The sequence below is a fragment of the Phoca vitulina genome, unplaced genomic scaffold, assembly GCF_004348235.1.
Source record: "Phoca vitulina isolate PV1807 unplaced genomic scaffold, GSC_HSeal_1.0 scaffold10, whole genome shotgun sequence".
Classification (NCBI taxonomy): domain Eukaryota; kingdom Metazoa; phylum Chordata; class Mammalia; order Carnivora; family Phocidae; genus Phoca; species Phoca vitulina.
This window is the reverse complement of record NW_022589713.1, coordinates 42,838,427-42,865,854: the sequence shown is the minus strand read 5'-3', so window position 1 is coordinate 42,865,854 and position 27,428 is coordinate 42,838,427. Positions and strand designations below refer to the sequence as shown.

General features: G+C 38.5%; 1 protein-coding gene across 8 annotated transcripts in view; it reads right to left on the bottom strand.

Annotated features, from left to right (window-relative positions):
• The window catches only part of ULK4 (unc-51 like kinase 4), a 609,379-nt gene that overhangs the window by 385,307 nt on the left and 196,644 nt on the right, over positions 1 to 27,428 (bottom strand). For all 8 annotated transcript variants that reach the window (XM_032408919.1, XM_032408921.1, XM_032408920.1 and 5 more), the window contains 5 exons: positions 23,276 to 23,409; positions 21,554 to 21,675; positions 21,347 to 21,403; positions 14,145 to 14,196; positions 13,948 to 14,042 (listed from right to left, as the gene is read on the bottom strand). In XM_032408919.1, coding sequence (XP_032264810.1) covers positions 13,948 to 14,042; positions 14,145 to 14,196; positions 21,347 to 21,403; positions 21,554 to 21,675; positions 23,276 to 23,409 — 460 coding nt within the window. The remainder of the gene's footprint in view (positions 1 to 13,947; positions 14,043 to 14,144; positions 14,197 to 21,346; positions 21,404 to 21,553; positions 21,676 to 23,275; positions 23,410 to 27,428) is intronic.

Here is a 27,428-nt window from a genome sequence, read left to right as displayed (position 1 = left end):
CTTAAATAACTTCTAAAAAGTACAAACTGAAATTAAAAAAAAAACAAAAACCATTTGTATCAGATGAGTCCCCAATAAACAAAATGAGAAGAAAAGCCACTGGCTAGGAGAAAGTTCTACAATCTCCATACCTGACAATGGATTAATATGTGGAATACAAGAAAAAAAAATCAATGGGAAAAAGATGAACAATCCCTACAACTGGAACAAGTGGTTCACAAAAGAGAATACCCAAATAGCCAACAAACGTGAGAACTACACAAACCCACTAATGATCAGAGAAATGAAAATTAGAACACTGAGATACCAATTTATACATATCCAGTTAGGAAACCACATAAATACCAGAACTTGCAAAACTGGGGTAAAATAGGTACTCACATACCACAGTAAATCAGTAAATTGGTACAACAACTTGGATAAAGAATTTCACGACACCAACCAAAGCTGAAGATGAACACACCCTACAACCTAGCAATTCCACGTCTATGTGACACATTCAAAGATCCTCACTGAAGAGCTGATTTCAAGAGTTCAAAAATAGAATAGGTAAATCTCTCATCATTATATTTCATGAAAGCAATCACCTTGCAAAAAGATCTAGACGACATAATACTATGTAGCCTGAAACAATACCTATAATCTTAAATACATACTAAATGTAAATTTCAGTATTAAAAATATATTTCATCAGTTTTAGAAGAAGAAATCTAGTTCATTTTAATATCATTTAATTTTTTAATTAATAATTTTCCTTTGAATGACTGAAGGCAATTATAAATGTATCCCAGGATGATACAAATTTAATCCTTCCAATTAAGAATGATCCTTTAGAAGAAATAATAGGTAGAGGATGGTAATGAAGAAATAAAATGCTTGCTATAATATGTAAATGAAAACTACAAGAATATTCAGAAAATTATTTGACTATTCACCTTTAATTCATATTTTTGCTGAAAAATGACAGTTGATTACATTATCAAATGAAAGCTACCCATAAAGACACAAACTGAAAAATAAAAATAAAATTACACTGAAAATGTCTGGATGCTTAGCAATTCAAGCAAAGCAAGGGAGATAAAAATTAAAAAACAGTTTCATCCGTTTTATTTATATTCTATTCAACAACTTCATAAATCAAAATAATAAATGGTTTTCAGGAAAAGATCACTGGTTTTCAAATCATAACAAGGAAAAAGACCACATACCTCTGGCAAAATGCTCACTTAAAATTAAGCATACAATGATTTGAGCAAAAAAGAACGTGAAAGTTAAAGTTTTAAAATGTTAGTTACTTTGGAGCATAGAGCAAAGAAACATATTATTTAGTTCTTGGAGTAGAATTTTAGCAGAACATACAAAGAAAATTTAACGATAGAAATTTAAGAAAATAAAACATTTTGATATATTCCCATACAAATCAGAAGGCTTACTGTATCTCCTCTCAACAAAATGTAAGAAAAAAAATTTGTAGAACTGATACAATTCAACATTTCTACACATATAAATACACATACACACACAGAGACACACACACACATAAATGATTTCAGTGAGCTCCCTTTATGTAGGTATGGGGATTTTATCACCACAACTATCAAAACTTAATAGCTACTAAGGGCTAGAAGGGAAATGAACACAAATGTAGAATAACTAACATTACATAAATTGAGATGTGTGGGTGAGCCAGAGTTTCCTGCAGAGGGGAAGGTGTATTTTGTTGTTGCCGCTGTCCTTGAAATAAATAACTGCTTAGAGTTAGATTTAAACTTTAAAAGGGCAAGCTGTAGAATAAAACAAATAACATGATCCTGTTTATAGAAAAATATAATGTTCATGTCTATATAAACTCATAGAAAAACAGAAAAAGAAGCAGAAAAAAACCCTACAACATACTAAAGTATGAAAAGTGGTTGGGGGATTAAATGTCCATCTATGGATGAATGGAAAAACAAAACATAGTATATCTGTGCGATGGAGTATTTTCAGCCTTAGAAAGGAAGGAGATTCTGACACATACTACGACATGGATGAACCTCAAGAACATTACCGTAAGTGAAATAAGCCAAATGCAAAAGGACAAATATTGTATGATTCCACTTACATGAGTTTCCTGGAATAGTCAAGAAACAGAAAATAGAATCGATGGTTGTGAGGGGCTGGCAGGGAGGGGGGAGTGGGGGGGTTATTGTTTAATGGGTACAGCATTTCTATTTGGGAGGATGAAGAAGTTCTGGAGATGGTAGTGGTGGTTGCCCAGCAACATGAATGTACTTAATGCCACAGAGCTGTACACTTAATAATTACTGAAGTGGTAAATTTGGGGGAAAAAAAAAAGACCTAGAGATCCATCCATATGATGACTTGGGCCTTTTTTTTTTTTTCCTTTTTGAGATATTTAGAGTAATTTACTCGTAATTTATTTTGAAAACATTCAGATGAACCTTAAAACAATTACCTGGAGATATAACCTACAAGATAGCAGTCAGAGATGAGAAAGCAACTCTAAATTGAGAGAGCAGGTTGACTCATGATGACAAATTGAGCAAAAATTCTAGCCTCTGGCCCCAAATCCCTGGAGTCACAAGATCACTCATGCAGAGAGGGACAGAGGGGGACTGCTGTAAAATAAAAGACCACAGCTCCAAGGGTGCTCAAAGTGAGGCAGCAGAGCATGGCGGGGTTGGGGAACATCCCAGAAAAAGGCTCTTGGAAACACAGGATTGATGATCACTTGGGCCCAGCAGCAGGGCGCATTTGTTCTTTTTTAAAAATATCTTGATATCTGTATTTCAGGGCAAACGGTTTCCTATATATCCCTATGCAGTTTATTTATTTTGCCTTATGCATTTAAAAACATCTTTCCAAGAATGAGTTCACAGACTTCACCAGACTGCCAAAGGCTTCCAATGTACAAAACGCAGGAACAAACCAGAGTCGAAGCCAAGAACTCCACCCTGCTGGGCTCACTGGATTCTTGCACCCTTCCAAGCGTGGGTCACTTGCCCATTATTTCCAGCCAATCCACATGGGTCCATCTTTAAAAGTGGACCCCTTTCACCAAAGAAAAGAATCCTTCTAACAAAAGCTTCATCAAGATAAAGACAGGTGTGAACTTCTGATTGGAGCTTTTCAAATACTAACCAACCACCTATTGAGGGTGTATTCATGATAGCATACTTCACATACAAACTAACCTTTCCTGGGGCAGACATTAAAACTGACTCATGCATGTACTTTTATACCTCTATGATTAAGTATTTTCAAGTAAATTACTCTAAGTATCTCAAAATAATACGGGGAGAAACCTTAAAATGACTCATGAAAGTATTTCACACTTCTCTGCTGGTAACACCCACTCCTCACCTGGGAGCCCACTCAGGAGTTAATGCCTACCTGTCTTCAAGATTTAGCTCAAGAATAAAATCATCTCTAAAAATCCTCTCCAGACCCTGTCAGACTGAGTAGGGCTCTTGGCTATACCCCATGCAAACCACCAATACAGCACTCTTCAAACCATGCGTGGTCCAATCTTAATTTTTCACACTGGTCTCTTCCTCCCAACCAAAACTGAACCTATTTAGAGCAGGGTCTGATTCTAGCTCACTAGTGTATTCTCGGTGCTTGATTTTGAAGAGGTGGTTTACAAAAGGTACTTTACTATAAATATATGAGTGATAAATACGTAAGTAAACCAAAAACTTAAAAGTTTTTTGGGGTCCACTCATTACATCACTGCTATAACTCTATTCATATTAATTCATCCCATTAATATGAATAGGATATTTAAAAAATGTTTTGAAACCTAAAAGGTATTTGTTCGGGTGCCTCAGTGGCTCAGTCGGTTAAGCATCTGCCTTCAGCTCAGGTCATGGTCCCAGGGTCCTGGGATCGAGCCCCACATCGGGCTCCCTGCTCGGCAGGAAGCCTGCTTCTCCCTCTCCCACTCCCCCTGCTGGTGTTCCCTCTCTTGCTGTCTCTCTCTCTGTCAAATAAATAAATAAAATCTTTAAAAAAATAAAATAAAAGGTATTTGTTCTACACAATGGCAATTTCTTTTAAAAAAGAAAGGAAAGAAAAACCTAATTTGACTTTGTATCCTAGGTGTCAGCTGAGGTCACCCCAAACTTTAATTTTAAATAAAACTCTCAGGCCTGAATGCTATAAGAAATCTCCAGTCCTCTCCCAGATTTCGAGGAACGTACAGTGGTTTATTTACTTTCCCATGCTTCACTGCCGACTCCAAGATTTTACTGACTCTAGTATTTCATTAGCTTCTCACCTTCTCCTGCTGTTTGCTTCAGAGAAGCTGACCATACAGATGAGTGCTGGTCAGACTATCTGTGACAATTAGGACCCTGCCCCACAGCCTCCGCAGGAAGCCAAATCACACCTGCTGCAATCAGCTCAGGATGGTCAGGGCATGGTGGATGACTGCCAGCTTCACTGCGTTTTGCACCCTTCACTCCCCTCCCCAACTCAAGACTGGCCAGCGAAAGCCAAATATGCTCCCCTAACCAATCCCATAGGAGGCCCTATTTCTCATTAGTATGCCTCCAGCTCCCCCATGCCAACCAAGATATGCCTTCAGCCTTCCCATTTTTTTTTTTTTACCCTAAAGTTTTACACCCTCTGCCCGCCTTTGAGTCTCTGCCAAATGCAAGTGATGGTGCTGACTTCTTTGCTACAGCAAGCTCTGAATCCACAGCCTCTGCTTGTCATCATTCAGGCGGTCTTCCCTGATCTCCACCTTCCTCATGGTACCATATGAACACAGATGCAGAACATAGTCCCTTTTTAAGGACTGAATTTAAAATCTCACAAGTTGTCAGTAGGTACACCGGACTTCACTGAGGGCTCAGGGTGATGGAGATTTTATAACATCAACACCGACAATCTGCAATTAAATATTAAACGTCTGGTTTTTAGTTGTGTTTGAATCACCTGCACCTTTTTGTTTTACTAAGCTTCTCCCCACCCCCACCCCAAGCTCTGGGGATCCTGCCCTGTTGCCTGTCTCTTCTAGGCTCCCCCTTTGTTCCTGCCTTTTTTCCTCTTTTCTTCCTTCACTCACCCCACCCAATGCCTGTTCATTATTTACGCAAATTTTACTTATCCTGCCACCCCCACCCTTGTCTATCCAGGCTTCGAGGAGGCTCCTAGATCCCTACCTACAAAGGAAGCAGAAGTCCAATACAGACCCATCTATGGTTTAATGGTTATTAAAAAGCCACAAAAATGTTCCAAGGTGACAGCTTTTCTCGGTCTTCCAGCAGACCACACTGCCCGACATGCAAAGAGGAGGTCCGCCTCCACATAATCTGAGACCCACACCCCTCCCAGAGATCTCTGCCCATTCTCTCTTCCAAATATACTTTTAAACAGCATTCATGTGTTATTTCCTTTAACACCCCCTGATTTTTTTTATTAAGTTTGTAATTTTAATTCCAGTGTAGTTAACATACAGTGTTATATTAGTTTCAGGTGTATGACATAACGATTCAACAATTCTATACATACCACCCCTTGATTTTTATCTAAACCTGGAGCTAAGATCCCTTAGCAGCGGAGAAATTCAAATCCTGTATCATACCAACACAAAGAATGATTACTTGTTAATCATGTTACAAAATGCTTCTTGATTTTAAAATCATATATGGGGAATGCAGTCTGACTCAGGATAAAACTCAATCTGCATTTTGAGAAGTCACATTATAAAGGTATGCTTTCATGACAATCCAATGCCAAATGGCAACAATGCAGCAGAGTAATAAAGAAGAGAGGAAAGGGGCAAAAACCTAAAAACCCTCTTTACCAAATCACTTTCAAGTCACAGTGAGGAAACCATGAGAACAATATCAGATGCTGTGTATGACAAAGAAAGTGTTCTACACCTTCAATTGGCTTTGTTCACTGGTACGAGGTCTCCCTGTTAAAAACAAGAGACTGAACCATCGGAGACAATATACAGTACCTTCACAGTACCTTTTGCTGCTGTGAAGTTAGATGGTTTGTTCATCAGTGCTCTCCTCTTCTAGAATCTTCCACAGAATTTATAAACAACATATACACCATTTAAGTAAATACCACTGCAACTCTAATCAAGCTCCCCTGCACTAATGACTTTGATCATGAAATTCCCCCATTTGTTACTTATTTTAGTTGTAGAGATAATACACCTGTGTATAGAGCAATCCAAGGAATTTTAATATTTAATTAATGCTTGCAGCATTGCTTTCTTATTAAACAAAGACATTCGTCTGTGGTGGAGGTCATTTAAGGACATGTCCTAAAAACAGAGTTGTATTTCACTTTTTTAAAAAATGCAGGTTCCCAAGTCTAGGAACTTTTTATTTCTTTGCTCCAAAACTGGGCAAAAGCCCACATTCAAACACTCTGTGTGCATGTATGCACATGTTGCTGCTAATGATCCTCAATGCCCCAAAAGAAATGAATACCTGTGGCTTAGGGATGCTACTGACAGCGCTGGGACACTTAAGCTAAACAATCACAAAGGCATTGAAATGTGTAAATAACACTCACATGGCTAAACCTTACTTCACTTGTTCTTAAAGCCAGTGATGGCCAAGGTGATACTATATCATTTAACAGACTTATTTTCCATTTTAAGAAATGATGAACATGCAGCTCAGCAGTTTTAAACTGTAAATAACCATGTAACCATATTCAAATTTTCTTCTTTTCACCAAGAAAAAAGCAACAATCTAACCTATGGAAAGTGTATTTCTGAAATAATCATTTATGACGAAAGTATGCTTCATACTGTTATTTTTGTAGAGGGGTGTTTTTCCTATTTTTTTTTAATTTTATAAAGGAAAGTACATCATTTGAAAAGTGAAGTTTACTATTCTAGGCACTCAATTAAAATTCTTATCCTACATTTGAAAATTAATCACCACTTCCTTCATTGCAGCAGACCTTGGAAAATCTGGTGCCGCACAGTAATTAACATGTTCACACCAACTGCCAGTCCCCTTTCCTCCACACGAAGTAAGTGAACATACAGGGAAAACATGCCTAAGACATGAATTCTACCTCTGCTAATGGCAAAGCGGGTCATACAGAACACCCCTTTTGAGGAGAACAACTAAGAAAACTAGACACAACTTGCTTAAATCTTCTTTACAATATTAAATACCTAAACAAATGTTAAGGAATTCCCAAGGCACAAGAGAGTGGCAAAATTTCAGAAGACCAGCCTTTGCTATTGGCAATACCGGGACTGGGAGACACAGGCAGTCTCATATACTACTGGGGGGAAAGCAAAATAGTAAACCCTGGGCATTTATCCTTTGATCCCACAATCACTGCTCTGCAAATATGCCCTGAAGATACACCTCCAACAACAAGAAACTGCATACGCATGAGGTTATTTGTTTATAACTGAAAAATATTATATACTACCTAAACATCCTAACACACGAGATGGGTTGAATAACCTACGACCCACATACACATGTGGAGTACTACACGGATCCAATGAAGAAACAGGAAGAGCTCTATGAATTGAAATGGAGTAATTTCCAATATCCATTATGAAATGAAAAAGTAAAGTGCAAAAGAATATATATGTTATCTTTTATATAAGAAAGAAGCAGAAATAAGACATCTGTTCTCTTCACAAAAAAGAAACACTGAAGGAGAAACCAGAAAACAATGAAGCCAGCTACCTGTAAGAGTAGGGAAGGCGAAAGGGATATATGCCCAGGGGAAGGAAATGACACTGTTCTGAATACATCTTTTTCTATAGCTTTGGCTTTTGGAAGCATGTTAATCTTATACATATTCAAAAAATAAAATCAAAAAGCATAGGAAGGGGAAAAGAAAACCTACAATTGAAAGCAAACTGAAAACAAATCAACTGCATTTCAGATGAGCATGATAACCACACTACAAGGGGAGGAAAGGAACCAAGCCCAGTACCTTATGAACACAGCATTGAGTACACAGCCCGAGTCTTGCTTGGGTGACATCTGGGAGGCAGAGGAGAGGTAGGAATTCCCTCCCTGATTCCCTGATTTCATTAGGTTTGTTTTTGTATTGTTGAGGGTAAAGCAATTCTGTAATAATTTCAGATGCATTATACAATTAAGCAAATGAGAGAATGTGATGTTGCTGGAAGCCAGAATTTTTACAAAGGAAGAAGGGACACACAAATATGAAATGGGGGAAGGCAAGAAAGAATCATGTGGACAAGGACTGGATTTGAAGGTATTAATGTGAACTCATGATTTCAAAATACATATGTGTATGTGTGTACATACAAGTATATGCAAGCATGCATATGAGTGTCATGTGTATTCATATGTGTATATACATGTATCCATTTCCTAGCTCTATGTATGCCTTTCCTAGAAGCTAAGACATCCTAGAAAGGAGGAGCACACTTAGGGCCCTAACTAACTAATGATACCTCCCATGAAAAGGAGCCAGGGCTCCTCAGAGAACTGACTGGGAAATGACTGGGCTGGGGCAGGGAAGCTAGAAGCTGAAGCAAGAAGATCTTGTGCCAGAAAGTTTTAAAAAAAATCACTCAAAAAACGATGAGGTATGTCACAAGGACATAGCAGCCAACTTGAAAGGCTTTACACTGGCCAACTCTGGTATAATTTGAGCACCAAAGTAATTTTAGTAATGAAGCCATTGATAAAAACAGGAATCTGTGCTACATTGAATGATGGCAGACAGAAAGATGTCCACCATCCTTATCCCTGAAACCTGATCATTCCTGGTCTTACACAGCAGAAATGATTTTGTAGACATGATTACATCAAGGATCTTGAGGTCTTTATCCTGGATCAGACAGATGAGCTGAATGTAATAACAAGATCTCCTTAGAAGAGGGAGAAAGGAGGGTCAGAGTCAGAGAAAGAGATGTGTCAACAAAAGCAAAGGCCAGTGGGGCGCCTGGGTGGCTCAGTCAGGTTAAGTGTCTGACTCTTGGTTTCGGCTCAGGTCATGATCTCAGGGTTGTGAGATCGAGCCCCACGTCAGGCTCTGCACCGGGCCTAGAGCCTGCTTAAGATTCTCTCTAGGAAAAAAAAAAAAATGCAGAGGTCAGAGAGAGTGCTACACTGCCATCCTTGAAGATGGAAGAAGGAGCCATAAGCCAAGGAATACAGGCAGCCCCTGGAGGCCGGAAAAGGCAAGGAAAAAGAATTTTCCCTTACTGCTTCCAAAAGGAACACAGGTATGCTGACATCTTGATTTTAACCTTATAGACCCGTTTTGTACTTCAGACCTACAAAACCCTAACATAATAAATCTGTGTTGTTTTAAGCCACTTAAGTTTTGATAATTTGTTACAGAAGCGATAGGAATCTAATACAGAATACAAGTCCATACCAGTAATTAATAGATATGCTAATTCATATTAGTTACTTTGCAAAAAAACAAAAAAATGCTTATATTTGCCAAGCTCTACTTTTTAACTTATCTATGAAAAATATTTTTATATTTATGTAACCTTTTTAATTCAATAAAACATACATAAAGGTATACTAATCCCAGGCTTACGTCTCAGTTAACTTTCACAAGATGAACAGACTCATGTTAACTAGCACCTGGATCAAAACGAGACTTTACCAGACATTATAAAACCCCCTTGTAGTTCCTTCCAGTCACCACCTACCCCAGGAATAACCACTATCCTAACTTGTAATAGACAAACCTGTTTTTAAATTTAATGCAACTGTACTATGATATTTTGTATTTGCCATCTTTGTCTCATTATTAACGTTGTGAGATTTATCCATGTTCTTAATTATAACTATAAATCATTTTCTTTGCTACATAGTACTCCGTCATGGGACTAAACCATAATTTATCTATCAGACTGTTGATGATGGACATTTGGATAGTTTCCTGTTTGGAGTTACGAGCATCCTTCTATATGGATTTTAGTGAACATATGCTCACATTTCTACTGAATGTATATTTAGAGGTGAAATTGCTGACTCATGGTATATACCATATTCAGCTTCAATAGCTACTACCTGTTTTCCAAAATATCTGTACCAATTTACATTCCCACGCTCTACATCCTCACCAACCCTTAATTAAAAAATCTGGTTTAATTAAAGGTAAATTACTCAATATTTATTAGCCTCCAGGCTTTAGCTTAAAACTTTACAAAAGGGCAGGATTTCATTTTTTTAAAAAAGGGGGGGGGTATTATGACTTAGCTTAGTTTTTTAGTTAAAGAAACTGAAATATATTTTAGGTGACTTAACTATATTATTGCCAGAATTTTCTAATAAAGAATCACCTTTATTTTTCCCTTTGCTATTAGTAACATTTTTTTGAAACCACCATGAATGGGAACAAATTCTTTATACAATCCAAATCATTGTGTATTTCTGACTACTCTGTAGGCCACACTGTTGATTTCCAACTCTGAGGAACTAAGTGGTCTAAACTCTGGAAAGAATCTGAGTTAAGCAATTGTGCTCATTAAGAATTAAATGAATGTAATCACTTCCATATACTAAAGTATTGATCAGCAGCCTTGAACACAATTTGTGCTAATATTTCAAACAATGTTATGCTCCTTGCAGTGCTGGATCTTCAATTTCATGTATTCCAGTCATGCTCAAGAAGAGATAATTAGAAGATTTCCCATGGGTTATAGCATTAGAAAGTTTTTTTTTTTTTTTATGAAGCCCATGAGTTGCAACAGTACCTTTCCTATCATAATATGGGCTCTAGTTATTATGATGGCATTTCATGTTTTGTAAATAAACTAATTAAATGCCTACATATATGTAAGTACAGATACTTGTAAATACTGGATCTTAACATATTCTCCATGAGGTTACTGTTCACTGGGATAAAGAATCAATAAGCAACACTGGAGCAAGTACGAGCTCAATGAAAGACTCAGAAATCATTGCTGAGAAAGTGACCATCACAGAGTTTCTGGTAATAATGGGTATGATTATTTGGATTAACCCTCTCACTGAAAACAGTGCAAGATGCCAGGTAAAATATTAAAAAAAACAAAATCTTAAAAGTATTTGAGATCCGAAAAAGACAGCAGGGGAACTTTCAGACCAATCTCCTGAATGAAAACCTTAACTAGTGAGTGGAGTAGACCACGTGAGCACAGAGCTGATAGTGCTGCGGAGGTGCCGACCAGGAACACAGGTGCACGCTCCGCGGGGGCCACCAGAGCCAGGCAGAAAGGTGTGAGTCCAGGACCTCCCAGCCTATGCAGTTTTGTTTCGTCTCCTACCCTGAGCTGGGCACTGAGAAGGGGGTGGGGGATTACACTCTCGGAGTAAGAGAGAAATCATTCTAGTGATATAGTGATCGAGTCACCAAGCCCTCCACACACAATCACACTCCTGGGAACTGCTGAGGAGGCTGCCCTGGGAAATTAGGATCTCAGACCTATAGTCTATTTTACTTAAAGGTCTGTATTTTACTTAAAGAGAGCTGCTTTTTAAGTTCAGCTTTTAATAAGTTAATATGCATAATGTAAATTTTAGGGTAAGCAGTAAAAAAAGAGGGAGTACCTAAATACTAACATTCTACAGAGAAAATTTAATGAAAAAAAAAAAAGTAAGTCATTAGGAAGAAAGATAAATTGGAGGTGAGGAAAGAGAAAATATGTATGACAAAGTCTGAAAGAAGATGGTACAATGAAGCCCAATATACTAACAATTGCAGTCAATGTAAATGGAGTACATGCTCCATGTTAAATAAAGTTAAATACTGATCAAATTCGATTTTTTAAAAATGCTATACAATATTTACATGACACAGATCTAAAATATAAGGAAAGAGCTGTTGGAAGGAAAAAAATGAAAGACCCTGTATCAGCAAATACAAAGCAAAAGAAAGTATGTGTGATTATATTAAACGAGACAGAAGAGGCCTTAAGGCAAAAAGCATAACTGGAAATCAAGGTCACTTCACAATGAATCAAAGGTCAATTTCATAAAATGACACAAGAATTTTAAATTTTCATGCACCTAATAACATGGCCTCAAAATACATAAAATAAAAACAATTACATAAGGAGAAATAAATTCATAATGGCCTTAAAGGAGACTTATACACACCTCTCTCAGTAAGTTATAGAAAAATGACACAGCAGTCAAAATCAAAATCACAGAAATACCTTGATGGGCATTTCATAAACAAATATTCTCGAACAGCCAATAAACATTTGAAAAATAATTCAGCCTCATTAGTAGTCTTGATCCTACCATTTAAAACTATGGTGAAATATCACTATATATTCATTCATTAAAAGCCTGAAATAACAGGAGTTGAGAAGGATGTGGGGATCAGGTACTGCACTGCTGGTGTGAATATAAACTAATACCACCTCTTGGAAAACACTATGGCATTTTCTAGACAAAATGAGTTTTTAAATATTCTATAACCATTAATTCCATTCCTAAGTATGTATCCTAGAAATACTGCATGCTTACGTGGTGCAAAATACAAAAACAAGAATCTCCACAGCAATATTTTGTAAATGTCAAAAACCAGAAAGAGCCTAACATCTACCAAGAAAAAAATAAGTAAATTGTGATATCTGCATAGACTCAGATTTCAACACTGGGATACAATACACTGATGAAAAATTAAACCATAAAGATACTTAACAACACAGATATTCTACAAACACTGAGCAAAAAAAGCGAGTCACAAATGAACACATAATATTGATACAAAGTACAAAAGCAGACAAAACCAATCTATATTGTTTAGGAATGCATACACAGGCCTACAAAGGAATACATGGGAATGATTACTATGAAAGTCAGAATAGTGGCCCCTCTCTTGGGAGGAAAGGAATCATGACTGAGGGGAATTCAGGGCTATGGTCATGGTTTTTTAACCAAGTGGCAATTTCTCGAGCACTGGCTTTGCAACTATTTGTTAAACCACACACGTTTTAAGGCACTTTTAAAGAGGAGAAGGAGGAGAAGGAGGAGAAGAAAACAATCATAAATTGGTAGAAATTTTCTACCCTTAGAAAATAATTATTCCCTCTCTCTTGAAACATGTGTCCTCAGAGTCCCCAGACGCCATGTAAGAAGTCAGGCCACCCTGAAGTCACTCTGCTGGAGAGACCACATAGAGGATGGAGAGAGTGCCTGAAGAGTCCCAGCTGGAGGCAGACATGCGAGTGCAGGAGTCCTCAGATGATTCCAGTCCCAGGCACCACTGACTACAAGAACTTGAAAGACCCCAAGTTAGAACTGCCTTACTGAGTTCAGTCAACCCCTAGAACCACTAGAGAAAATAGGAAAATGATAACTAGGGTACTCATCTTACCTGGCTTCTTTTCTTGAGGCTTTCTGTGAGTGAGAATGAAATCACATAGCCTCTCCTCCCTCCTCTAAAGTCAGCGCTCAACTCACCTAAGGATCGCTCTAAGGCAGAGCTTCTGAAATGTGTGCAATTTCGCTGCCCAGAAGACATCTGGCAATTTGTAAAGACCTTTCTGTTTGTCACTGAAGGGGGAAGGAGTAGGTGCTACCCACATCTAGTGGGTAGAGGCCAAGGACACTGCTAAACATCCTACAATGCCCAGGAGAGCCACCACAACAAGGAACAGTCCATACGGTCCATCCCCAAATGCCCATAGTGCCAAGACTGAGAAACTCTGCTCTAAGAGTTTATGTGGTTGGGTACAACAAATAACCAGCAAAGAAGCAAGAAGAAGCAAGCTGGGGGTAAGGTGTGGACCAGAAGGGAAACAGAATAATGAGCATAGGCAATCCCAAAGAAGTCAACAAGGAGGGAAGACACTTCTTACGTTCATCTTATGGGGGGGGCGGCAGCTTTTCTGAATGATTATTTCATGTGAGGAACATATATGAACCAAACATATGTAAATTAATCTCTTTACATACAGAATTACCAAGTAAACAAAAAAAATCTTTCTCACAAGCTGTCGGAACTGACCGTAGAGCAATAGTCTTTCAACAAAATAGGATACTGTATTATTGCTTCAAAAGCCGACAACGTGATCTTGATAAATTCTTCCGATGCCATCAGTCCTAGGGATATAGTTAATTATTACAGGTATTGATTTTCATGTGCAAAATCATGATATCAAAGTGCCTCAAACAAAGACGTAAACTGTCCCATGGTCTACTCACCTATAGCTCCATCTATGTTCGTTTCTCCTGAGTCTACAGATTTAATATGACTCTGTAAAATATAAAAATTAATAAGTGAAAATTTCAAAATAACTCTGAAAGAAAATATAGATAATGTTTCCCCAAAACAGCACCTATCCTTCTTACTGAAATAATTCCTAGAAGGTATTACATACCATATACAATTTATTAAACACTATAATCATAGTCTTAAAATATGATCATATGAAATAATATATATATTATAAACCATAGTCATTTTTAAACATACAGATCACTATCCATGATATTTAATGTTGGAATAAATTCAATAGCAATAAAAGCACAGAAAGGTCAACCTATAAAAGTGAGGAAAATCCAATTAATACATAACCATTTCCAATATGCTACACTTACTCACTCACTACCTTGGATGTTAGTAATCAGGTGAAACAATCCTCTCAAAGGAAGGTCAAGCCTTATCTACCCTGAGTGCACATTGCATCGAGATGCAGTAGTTCAAGGACTGCCTTCAAAGTTCACCACTGTTGTTAGTCCCTCTTATATATGTCCTACCCCAACCCCAACCCCAGCCCCATCCGTGCAGGATGACCCCCAACTCTGTTCTAGAGGCAGGCCTACGCAGCTCGGCTATGAGCTCCCTGCATGAGTTTCCCAGTCCCCAGCTGAACGCACCACACAGAAGAGGTACTCTGTGAACACGATCTGAATGAAACAGTAATAATAAGCAGCGTGGCCATGTTGGTGATGTGCGGAAACACTGCAACAGAGTTCTGGCCCCCAGCTCATAAAAAGAATACATATATAATATTTTATATATAATAACAAATAGCAAATAAAGTATAAAATTACCCTGGAATAGAAAAAAACAAATAAGCAATCAGTCTGGAGGGAAAATGAGTCTACTTGGTCCAATGGTTCTTCTCAAAATACTTGGTAAAGTTATTTACTAAAATACTAAAGTATAGTAACAACTATATATAACAATATAAAAGAATATATGTGTAGGCTTTTGTGCTATAAAAAATAAAGAAAAATAAAGAAAATCCTTAAACTCATATTTGAGTTAAGAACTAAGACATTCCAGGGGCACCTAGGTCACTCAGTCAGTTGAGCATCCAACTCTTGATCTCAGGGTTGTGAGTTCAAGCCCTACGCTGGGCTCCATGCTATACTTAAAAAAAAAAAAAAAAAAAAAAAAAAAGAACTAAGACATTCCCAATTCTTTGCATGAGCTTCCTCACCCCATGTCATGTTTTTTGGAGATAACCACTGTCATGAATTTATCATTTCCTTGGCATTTTTTAATAGTTTTACGAGACTTGTGTCCCTAAATTGTATACTGTTTGTGTATTTTTGAACTTCACTGAAATGGTATCAAACTGTACACAGTTTATACAAATAGGACAGTATATAGCCATTAAAATGTGGGGAAAAAAGAAATTTTTAAAGTTATGGGAAAATACTTATGAGTCAAAATTAAATAGAAAAAAACTGGGGTGGCTGGGTGGCTCAGTCAGTTAAGCATCTGACCCCGTTCTGGCTCAGGTCATGATCTCAGGGTTTTGAGATCAAGCCCGGCATGGGGCTTCCCACACTCAGCAGGGAGTTTACTTCCCCTCTCCCTCTGCCCCTCCCCCTGCTTGCTCTCTCTCTCACTCTAATAAAATAAAATCTTTAAAAAAGTTAAATAGAAAAAAGAATACAAATCTATATACACACAGCATAATCTCAACCACATGTATCAGTGTAGGTCATATACATATATGTTACACATACAGTTTTCTACACACAGATGCATATATATGAATTGAAAACACTCTAAGTAAACAACAATATGTTAACAGTGGGGTTGTTTCTGAGAGTGGTGAAGTTATGGGTGCTTTCTCCTTCAAATCTCACTATAATTTTCTACATTTTCTTGAATAAGCATATATTTTATAATTTAAATAAGCACAAATTGCCTTTAAGACAAAATCTCAAAGACATATGCTCTTTGAAAGCTGAACATATGAGACACTTTAAATTTTTTTCAGTCTATGACTACAAAAACAAAAAAAGATTAAAAAAGAAATAACCATAATAAATAATAAAATAAAATTTTAAAAAGGTAAGGTAAGCCTGTCATGCTAATTTAGCTGTAATAGTTTCACAAAATTCCACACTGGGCACATAACTTTTGCCGAGTACATACGGATTTGATGTTGAATAAAATATTCAAAGAAAGATGTCTTTTGACTTAAATAAATCTATTTAAAGGTCTGTGGATTACTAAGTAAAGAAAGAAGGCACAGCACAGTGTTTATACTATGATCTCTCCTGTGTATATATTTTTAAATACAGATCATACACAAACACAGATGAGGACAAAAATTCTGGAGGAAGAAATCAAAGGAAAGCACTAACAGAGGTGCTGGCCTGGGAGGTGGGCTTTCACGCTTCATTTTCTGCCCTTCTGCACTGTTGGAATTTTCTAGCCATATATGTGTACTAATTTTTTTTTCTTTTTTGGGGGTGCCTGGGTGGCTCAGTCATTAAGCATCTGCCTTCGGCTCGGGTCATGATCCCAAGGTCCTGGGATTGAGCCCCACTTCGGGCTCCCTGCTCAGCGGGAAGCCTGCTTCTCCCTCTCCCACCTACCCCCCCCCCCCCCCCGCTTGTGTTCCCTCTCTCACTGTGTCTCTCTCAAATAAATAAATAAAATCTTTAAAAAATTTTTTTTTCTTTTTTAATGTCATGAAGGATTATCTAGATAGTGAAATTATGGGCTTCTTTTAACTTATTTTCTTCCTTATACTTCCTGTTTAATTAAAAAAAATCCCTCCTGAATGTTTCATTGATTTACCAATTTTAATGTCTTTTGATACATTTCTTCTTCTAGTAAGCATGAAGGTGTATAAATTAGGAAAATAAGCTAGATGCACCAGTGCACAGAGAGAGGGCTCACTTGAGATAAGCAGTCATGAATTTAAAGTGAGACTAGTTACAAAAAAATAAAGAAAAAGAAAAAAAATTAAGTGAGGCCAGTTATTTCATTGAGTTTTTCTCTAGCCATATTTAGCCCCTCAAAGCAGGAGGTAGAAAATTACATTGAGCCAGAATTAGGGTTTGCTAGAGGACGACACTGGAGGAAGAAGGGAGTTACAGGTTTGTGTAAGGCAATAATGGGGGCTGAACAAGGGACTCGAAGCTGAGTGAAGAGAAAAGTGAAGTCGTTGGCCCTTGAGAGGGCAGGATGGTGAGCGGAAAGTGCTAAGACCAATTTAAGTCCAGAGGAATCGAAGGGCTGCTGGACATGGGGAGCAGAGGAAGTGAGGTGAAGATCAATGGTGGTGGCCAGACAGCAAGGCGCTGGAAAGGTCATGGGTGCAGACAAGCTCCTGAGGGAAGAGGTGCTGGAGAGACTGAGAGGTCGAGGTGTTGGAAGGATGGTCCATAGTGAAGTCTGGCTTTCCAAGAACGTGGACAGATGCAGCACGGAGACATTAGCAGTGAGCTCAGTGCTGGAAGATTCCGAGGAATGCGAGGCAATGATCCAGGAATCTGTATGAGCACAGCACAGGGCATAACACAGGCCACCTTCTGACAGCACAAGCTTCAAAGCTGGGAGTTTTAGCAGAGAAGCAGAAAGGAGGGACACCTGCCCCACAGCCAGGGTCCCTGGGTGGAGGAGTAGGGGGCAGAAAATGGCACCATCTAGAAGGAAAAGCTGCACCTCCAGGGCAGACTGGTGCTCTGCAATATCATTCAGTACTTCAAAGAAGCTGGGAATGAGCTCCTGCAGCAAACTATGTATATGATTTAACTCATGGTTCATAAAAAGCGGGGGGAACCTCATAATAGGAACACCTGTGTGGCAGTGAACAAGTACATAGTATCATATTTTTAAAAATGTAAGATACACTCTCTCTGTTGTATCTACTGCAACTGAAGTCAACACTTTAAAAATCCGCAGACGGCAGGGAGTAGGTCTCTTTTCAAATAATTATCTCAATACCCAGGATAAGTAAAGATTTACTAATAATGGAAATTATAATTATACTTTTGTATAAAAATCTATCAGAATCATTTTAGCATTTCTTGTATTTGAAAATTAGAATTGTGAGGTCTTTTTTTTTGTAGAAAACTGTAGCCACCACCCTGCCATTATTGCACTTTTATAAACTAACGAGGCCAGGACTTCAGAAGAAAACCACAACAAAATCCTTTTCCTCAGCTCATTAATCAAGAGCATTTTCAAAAGGACGTAAGAAACCAGTGAACATTAGGTTAATACACATCATGAGTTCCCGAGCGTATTTCCTTAATGTCACTGCTTCCTATTTCCCAGCCCAATTCAATGGAGGCCCCACAGAACTATGGTATTCACCACAGGATTTCCCCATAGCACTTCCCCAGAGGCTCACACTATCCCTAGATACCTTTTTTTTTTTTTAAACTGGAGAGAGAGGTGGGTATGATGACACACTGCTTCTGTTAATCAGAAGGGAAAATAGCAATTATCAGCTATGTAGTCCTCTTTTGCCTGGACCCTTTCAAAGCTTAATAATGGTTTAAAGGTGCCCCGCTAAAGTGTTTCCAAATACTCGCCTCTTTAAAACATAAGACGATGAAAACTTCATTTTAGTTGGGAAAAATATGTTTACAAAATGTTAATTCCTATACTCATGTGTCCATATGTAAGAAGCATCCCGAATTTTTCTACCAAAAAATTAAAAGAGGTCTATGGGTCAAATAGGCAAACCATGCCCGGTGCCAGCATGAGGAGTGAGACCAACAGGAAGCACACAATTCCACTGCCCCTCCAGCCCAGCTCCTTCAGGACCCTTCTCACGAGTGGCCACCGCACCAGCCTGACTGCTGTCTCCATAGCTGTGGAAGGCAGCTCAGCAGATCCTGGAGAGCTGCTTTACAGGAAGCCCAAAAGCTCTGGACAGCAACTTGCTGCCACTGGATACAGCTACTAACGATGAACCACACCGGAATACCTCAAATTAAGACACATTAAGCTATTCTACCAGATATATTTCAAAAAATACGGAAAATAGTATTTATCTCCAGACAGAACAATAAGGCTTTCAAAACACAGTACCAAATACATACACAAGAATGACCTGCCCCCTCAGGCCACCAGGACAGAAGGTGTCCTGTGCTCTGGACAGTTTCTACAGGACTGCTCTATAGAACACATACAGCTGTGCAGCCCCCTTCTCTCCTCACAACAAACCAAAACAAAACCAACAGACAAAACCTCTCAAATAAGTTCAGGAAACCCTTGCCAAAGCAAAATTTAAAAGAATTATTTCAGAGGCTTTAATATGCTAATCTGTACTGTGAATTTCTATGAAGCTGGAGGATGTTGGATGAGTTGACTTCGCCTGGTGGCATCAGTAGGGCACCATGACTTCAATAATACCTTTGGCACCTTCTAGATAGATTATGAATCAATTCACAGAAGTAACAACCCTCAACAGTTCATAATATATGCACAAGAACTCTGTAGATAACTAAATCCAAGTCCTTCATTTTAGTCAATACCTCTTTCCCTTTACTAGTTTTTCATCAAAGCCATCAACACTGAGTATAAGAACAATGAACACACACAGCTAAGGCAAATAACAGATGTGATGAGGAAAATAATGAAAAAATTCTGGGATTGGCCATGATCCAAACTAGGAAAACAGCCTGAAGAAAGCCCAAAGATCTTTTCCATTTTATTTGCCTAAACTCCCTCTACCTGAGTGGCATTATCTAGGGAAAAAAAACTGCTCAAGATTTTCCAATATCCTAATTATCTCTCAACCAGGCAAGTTATTTTCCATTCCCTAAAAGGGCCTATATTAAGAAGACCCTACAGACTACCTCCCAACCCAGAGTTCACCCATTCTTGTCCATAAAGACTTTTAGTTGAGACATTTGCTGGTTCCTTGAAAACTTAAACTGTACTCAGTTAATATAGGCAGAGAAAAGTACTCCACAGGAGAAAAAAAAAATAAGGGAACAAACAAGGACAATTATCCGCATCCCCAATAAACACTGTGCCAAAAGATTCCAAGATGGCTACAGGGAAAAACTACCATTTCCAGGCAATGATAGTGCAATGCAGTGGGATCAGAGAATTCGGTCATGCCAAAATGCCAAAATGATACCTATATAGTACTTAAAAACAGATTAAAAAGCAAATTAAAGAAGGTAGCAAGTGAAAATTCTAATAATTTGCAGATCCATGAATGCACAAAAACAAAATTACATACTCTGCAGAATTTGGGATTCAAGGCACTTAGGATGATAAAGATTTGAAATTAGGTACAAAAGGACCCTAACTGCATTGCTTGAACACACTTCTTAAAAAATCAGTGACCTCCACTCAACATTTGTACTTCAAAACTTCATATTTTACTCTATGATGAACCTTCTAGAAAACTATACTCTCACCTGTGGAGGACAGTCATTTTTTTGTATACCAAACTTACGATAACATGGAGATATTTACTACATTTTAACTAGAAACCTATATGTCCTTTTGAAAATCTCAGTTGAGTGTTTGTTATTAATATCAAAGTAAGACTGGAGATGCCATGTGACAAATGTCCCAGCTTCCTCTTTATGTAGCTCCCCATTTTATCAACGATAGATATTATAACTATTCCAGGCTAGGAAAAAAAATAACAGAATTCATGAGCCACAACCTGAACAAAAAGACGATTTTTTGTGAGCAAAAATGAAGTGAAAGGACAATGATTTGCTTTTCATTTTTACTCATCTCATCAAAATTAAAGAAAAAGTTAAATTGAGCTTAACTTAGAGAAATGCCACCATAAAAAGAGACACTGCATGTAACTGGACAACATAAGCCAAAGTAAATAATGAAGATAATATATTCACAGCATTCCATTCTCACCAGGTTGATTATTTTAAATTTTTTCATGACATTTAATACCAAAATCTATGAAAGTGTTTTCTATGGACTTATTTACCCTACTTGGGCAGTATCTGAACAATATACATCAGGAGAGAATGTATTTTTCTCCAAATGTCAAATTTTATTACAGTCAACAGATAAAAATATAAAAAGGTCACATTCCTAGAGACAAATAAATACCACAAAGATTTTAATATTACTTCATTCTGACACCAAATTCCACAGACAGTAGAGACAGCCACATTTTTATTAGGAACATGAAAAATTCAGTGTTACTCACAAGTATAGTTCCATAACTGAAAAGGAATTCTTCTGTTACAACTTGAGGTCGAAATACCTGTGTGATGAGAGTTTCCACAGATTAAATCCTGAAAGCCACGTATGAGAAAACAAAAAGAAAATGTTTTGTCTGAATTGATGTCTCTAAGATTCGGTTTACCAAGAAGGGAGTCACCTTTACATTATTGTTTTGCTAATAAGATAGTACCTGAGAAGTTACGAGGTGAAGCACTACAGGCATCAGGGGTAGACACATCTTCAGCTGCTTCGCTTGGACTGTTGATGGGTGTTTACGACCAGAAACATTGGCCAAGGCGTTAAGAATGTCACCTGCAAAGCACATCCCAGAGCACACACGACAGTTACAGACCACAAATACTTAGGGACCACTAGTCACTGCTTGAACACTCATGGGGCTGCTGCGGTAATTACTCTCCAAATAAAAGAAGTGGGTAGGGGCTGTGTTATTTTATTCAGAAATACTGAGATTATACTAGAAAGCTGTGGCCTCTGGGGACAGAATGGATATAAGCTTGATCTTTCGTCTAGCAATTTTAAATAGAGTTTATAGTAATGGTTTTTGATATGATTGTTCTTCCTTTTTCTTTTCTTTCTTTCTTTTCTTTTTTTTTTTTTTTATTTTGGTCTTTTCCAAATTTTAACCACAAGCCCTTTTCACACTTCTGTAAACAGGAAAATGTTATTTAAAAAATTAAAAGTGAGTGGCTCAGTCGGTTAAGCATCCAACTCTCGATTTCAGCTCAGGTCTTGATCTCAGGGTCATGAGTTCAAGACCCACGTTGGGCTCCACGCCCAGCCTACTTAAAAAATATATAAGTGAACAGATTACAGATTGCAATTTTTAAATAATAGGATGGAAGAAAAAAAAAATCATTCCTAAAACTTCCCATTAGATAATAAGTCCAGTCATAAATAAAACTTGTGCTGTGGACATCTGAATCTTAGCAGCACATCCTAAAACAAGATGAGTCTGGGACTAAGAAACTCAACTACCAATTGACCAGACTGTAGTCTGCAGGTTGAAATTTTATAAAAGGTTACAATCCAAAAAGAAATTTGAAATGTTCTATTTTCAGTCATTAACAGGCAAAAAAAAAAAAAAAAAAAACTCTGAAAGTATTAGTAAGGAGCAAAAAGATACTGTCAATCAGCCATGAAAATATTTTCATTATTCTGATTTAATACTCTAACATTCTGAGTCTAAGTATATTTTACCATAAGAGATTGGATCAAATTCAACATTTAAACCTTTCTGGTTTATAGCTACACCTGCTGGAAAAGCATGGAATGGGATTTAAACAAAATGTACGCATTCCTTAGATTATTTTAGTTTCTCCAAATAACAATGAAATAAGAGATTAGCTGGAATAGACATCTTTTACAAATCATTATTAGATATTTGTATTTAAATTTTTTCAAACTCAAGAAATTTCTGAACTTTGAACTTTAATATCAAAATTCTTTAATATCTAAATGTTAATACCCATGCATTTTTAAATTCTTTTAACAGTAAATAAATGTACTGTAACCTGAAGGAAAATTTTTCTTCTTCAGAATTAGGCAGAGAAAAATCTTGGGAAAGTCACCTAAAATATAAAGCCTAAGTTCAATTTTAAGCTCTTAAGGTGCTTTCCTTGTGTTTATTTTCCAAAATTGCCCGTTCACCACAGATAACACCTCAGTGTGACCTTTAGCCTGCTTGTTGCCTCAGTCATATCACTGACGCAAAATAACTGTAAAAACAGATAAAGCAAATCTTGAATTGAAATCTTGAAACTACACAATCAAGAAAAGGTGTAACCGCGCTCGCCTGTGATAAGCAAGAGGCAAGAATAAAAGAGGCGAAGCCTAAAAGCCCAGGCGCAGAAAGGCAATCAGCAAGGGGCGTACGGATGAGCCTCCAATTTACCCAGGATCCGTGGCAGTTCCTGCACGATATGACGGATGAGAAGGTCCAGGCATTTGGACAGGTATTCATTGCTGCTTTGCTGCTCCTTGCCTGGAGTGGTCTTTCTGCTGTCTCTCTCGATGTACATCACCAGTCTACATACAGGAAAGTGCAAAAGATTACCTCTCATGATAAAACAGTTGATAGCATCTGTCTGAAAATGCCGCCAAGGCAAGTGTTTCCAGGGGGCACAGTCCCAATCATGCTGACATTTGGATTTGTAACAATTTGTCAGGCACAGTCTAGTTTTGCCTTAGAAAAATCTAAATGTTTATGCAGTAAGAAAATAAGGCAACTTTGAATGTATCTGCCAATGTATTACAAAATAATGCCCTGATTTCATTTGGCCTTGGCTCGTGAAAAGAAACCACATTCTTTAGATGACAGATGAAAGGCAGAAAAAGGCATCTGGGCAGAAGAGCGCTCTTGGAGTTTCAAAGACTCAAAGTAGAACCACAAATTGTCTGCACTTCTGTTGGTCATCAGTACTAAACTTGCTTGGAACCTCAGGCAAGTCACATGAATTCCGGCTCCTTCAGTAAACTGTGTACATAAATCCAAAGAAAAAGTTTCATTTCAACACTGGGTGATACAGATAGCAGACACTATATCAAAACATCTGGATTTCACATGTCCCTTTGTCCCCTAGTTTTATGATCTCTGCCCTTTAACGAACATATGACTTCTTCAACCCACTGACATTCAGTACATCAATCTCTGACCAACTGTGCCCAGCCCAGACCCAAGGAACATATTGACCATCACTCCAGATACTGAGAGTGTGGTTGAAAACTTTTAGGCTCACATTTCATCCCCTTTGCTGAACCCACCAGGCACCTTCCCAAATGCCCATTTCTCTTGATTTTTTTTTTAAAGATTTTATTTATTTATTTGAGAGAGAGAGAGAGAATGAGAGAGAGAGAGAGCATGAGGGGGGAGGGTCAGAGGGAGAAGCAGACTCCCCGCCGAGCAGGGAGCCCGATGTGGGACTCGATCCCGGGACTCCAGGATCATGACCCGAGCCAAAGGCAGTCGATTAACCAACTGAGCCACCCAGGCGTCCTTCTCTTGATTCTTGAAAGGGCAGTGAGTTCACTGATTCCGTCACATGAAAGCCCCTTTATATCTCCCATGTCATCATCCCTCATCATTCCTCTTCTCAGCTCCCTTGTTCTCACTCATATCACCCAACTTCTACTTCCCAGAGGGAACTTTGAACCAACTCCTACTGTCAACTGGAAAGAGGTGGTTTTGTACATAACACAGATATACATAAAGTATACTGAAATCATAATGCTTAGCATTCATGTGGCTCTCTTCATAGATCTGGTCATGCTTTTTGCAGTTTTTGCTTACTATTACTTGGAGCTCTACATGAACACATGCGGACAACACCGAATCAAAAGTCTGTTTCCATCAGCCAGTTAGTATCCTTTGTTTGAGTCACTGATTACAGCACTGGCCACACTCTAATACATGGCATTCGTCAAAATGCAGGGAAAATACTCATGAATCAGCAGAAATGTATCAATACTACTTAAAGAATTCACAGGACAAAACTTCTTGATGATGAGTAAACCACAGAAATAAGACCCTGAGATTTCATGATAAGTGGAATCTAAGAGCTTCAGGAGATGTGATACAATGCGTGGGGGCAGCCTGCTCTGCCAGCCAGCCTGGAGCTCCCAGAACATGCAGCACCACACAGCATCATTATGGCCAGGAGCTTCTGAGACAAGAGCAGCAATTTCAAGAACCTCTTGATTAGTTGGCACTGGTCCCTCAGCCCAATCCAAGGAGCAGGACCTGAAAATACCAGGGACGGGGAAACTTAACCTTTTCTGCTCCCCAAGAGGGGTTGCCTGACATCTCCTTGCCCAGCCCCACCATCTGCCCAACAGCTTTTCCAAAGTGAAAGAATACGGCGTCTCCTTCAAGATGAGTATTTCAAACACACCTTCTAACCATAATCTGCTCTTGATCCTACTTGCACGTTCTTTCACTGTGACCGTTCCTCAACTTCGGGGAACCTTCTTCTCCTAATTGAATCCATGACATTTTCTCCCAATCCATCATCCTTCTCTCTTCTTCACTTACTTTCTGATTCGATTATATCCCATCATCCGTCATTTCAATACCCTTTTGTCCCCTGTCTTTTCTTTGCGCCCATCTAGCCAAATGAACTCTTTGGCTAGATCTGCTTTCTGGATGCCTGCAGAGAAGGCTGCTGCAGCTAAACTCCACCATAAATGCGTGGCACCGGTACTGAATGGCCCAGAGCAGTAGCAGCAATCTGACTGTACTGGTCAATGTATGTCCAGTCTATTTTCAAATTTTTCTTCTCTTCAAACCCCCAAGGGTCCACCCTCTCATGAGACTGTGAGTGATTTTGCCTCCTGTTGTACAGAGAAAATAGAAAACATCATGAAGGAACTCTCCTCCCTAATTCTCGACATGGACACCTACTGTGCATCCCATCCTAGCTGCCTTTCCTCCCATCACAACAGTGGACCTCTCTCTCCTTTGCTCTGTGCTTTAGATCTCATTCTCTCCCACCTTCTCAGAACCTTAAAACTGCCAATTACTCATTTTCTCTTTTATATATTTACTTCCTCCCACTTAACAAAATAATTTTCATGTTCTTCTAGCAACTTCTTCTTTGCCTCTCTAGGCCCCTTCAAATCTCTTAAAAGAGAAATCTATACCTAGCACCTCCACAGTTCCTCCTACATGTTCCTCAACCCTCCCCAGTCTGACTCACGCTCATCACTCACTTGAAGGTCACTGACAATCTCCATGCCATCAAACCCAGCGGGCACCTGTCAGCAGCGTTCAGCACTGTTGCCACCCCTTCTTGCTCCTCTATATATCATGACACCATACATTCCTAGTTTTCTTCTCCAGTTTCTTTAGTTGGTCCTTCTCTGTGTCTTTTGTTGACTCATGCTCCTAAATGCTCAAGTTTATCAAGACTCAGTTCTAGATCCACTGCTCTTTTCTTACTACCATTTGACCCAGGTGATCTCATCCCCACCAATGATTTGACTTCCACTATGTACACAGATGTTTTCCAATTACATAGCTGCAGCCCAAACCTGGTCTCTAAGCTACAGACCTACATATTCCACTGCTGATTTGACTTCTGTTTTTGTCTCAAAGCACTTCAAAATCTACATATCCCAGATAAACATGATTATCATCCCAACAAACCTGGTGGTCTTTCAGAATATAATGTCCCATTGTAAAGGCATCACTCTCTACCCTATTAATACAGACCAGAAACCTAAGAGTCATCCTTATCACCTCCCTTTCTCTTACTTCCCATACCATGTCAATCATTAAATGCTCCCCAAACCCTTACACTTTTCCACTCCCAATCAAGTGCAAGCTTCCATACTGCCTTCTCCCGGGCAACTACAACAGCCTCCTAGCTAGTGTATGTCTTTCTACTCAGTCATTTTCACCCTTACACACCATACATCTATGTTGATCTTGTCCATCAAGTTGCTCCTGTTCTTAAAACCTTTCAAGGGAATCCCACTGTCCTTAAGTTCTTAAAACTCCCTATCATGACCTTTAAGGCCTACAGTGTCTGGCCCCCAACTGCATCTCCAGCTTTGGCTTGCTTGCTTCCCTCCGGTTACACTGTTCTTCCAGCCCCTCTCACCTTCCCCAGCAATAAGGTATTGCCTCTCTGCCTACCTGGCTCTTCTCTTCTCTCCTGGCCAGTGAGATTTTATAATGTATTTTTATACATTTTATAATGTATTTTTTATACATTTTATAATGTATTTTTGATTATCTGATAATGTTTGGCATCCCAGGAAACTTAAAAATACCGTAGGGCAAGAACTATATCTGATTTTGCTCACCACATCTTTCCACTTATGAGCACAGTTCCTGACATGAAATAAGTGCCCGATAAATATTAGCTGACTAGACACATACTGCTGTTGAAACTGCCCTAAGACTTTACCTAGTTCTCTGAAGCAATTCCTTGGTCCTCACCCTTCCCAAGGCCTTTTTCTTAATTCTACTGTTTGATGTATTTGGCATTTATATTGCTGGGGAGGGAGGGAGGGAGGGAGGGAGGGAGGGAGGGAGGGAGGGAGGG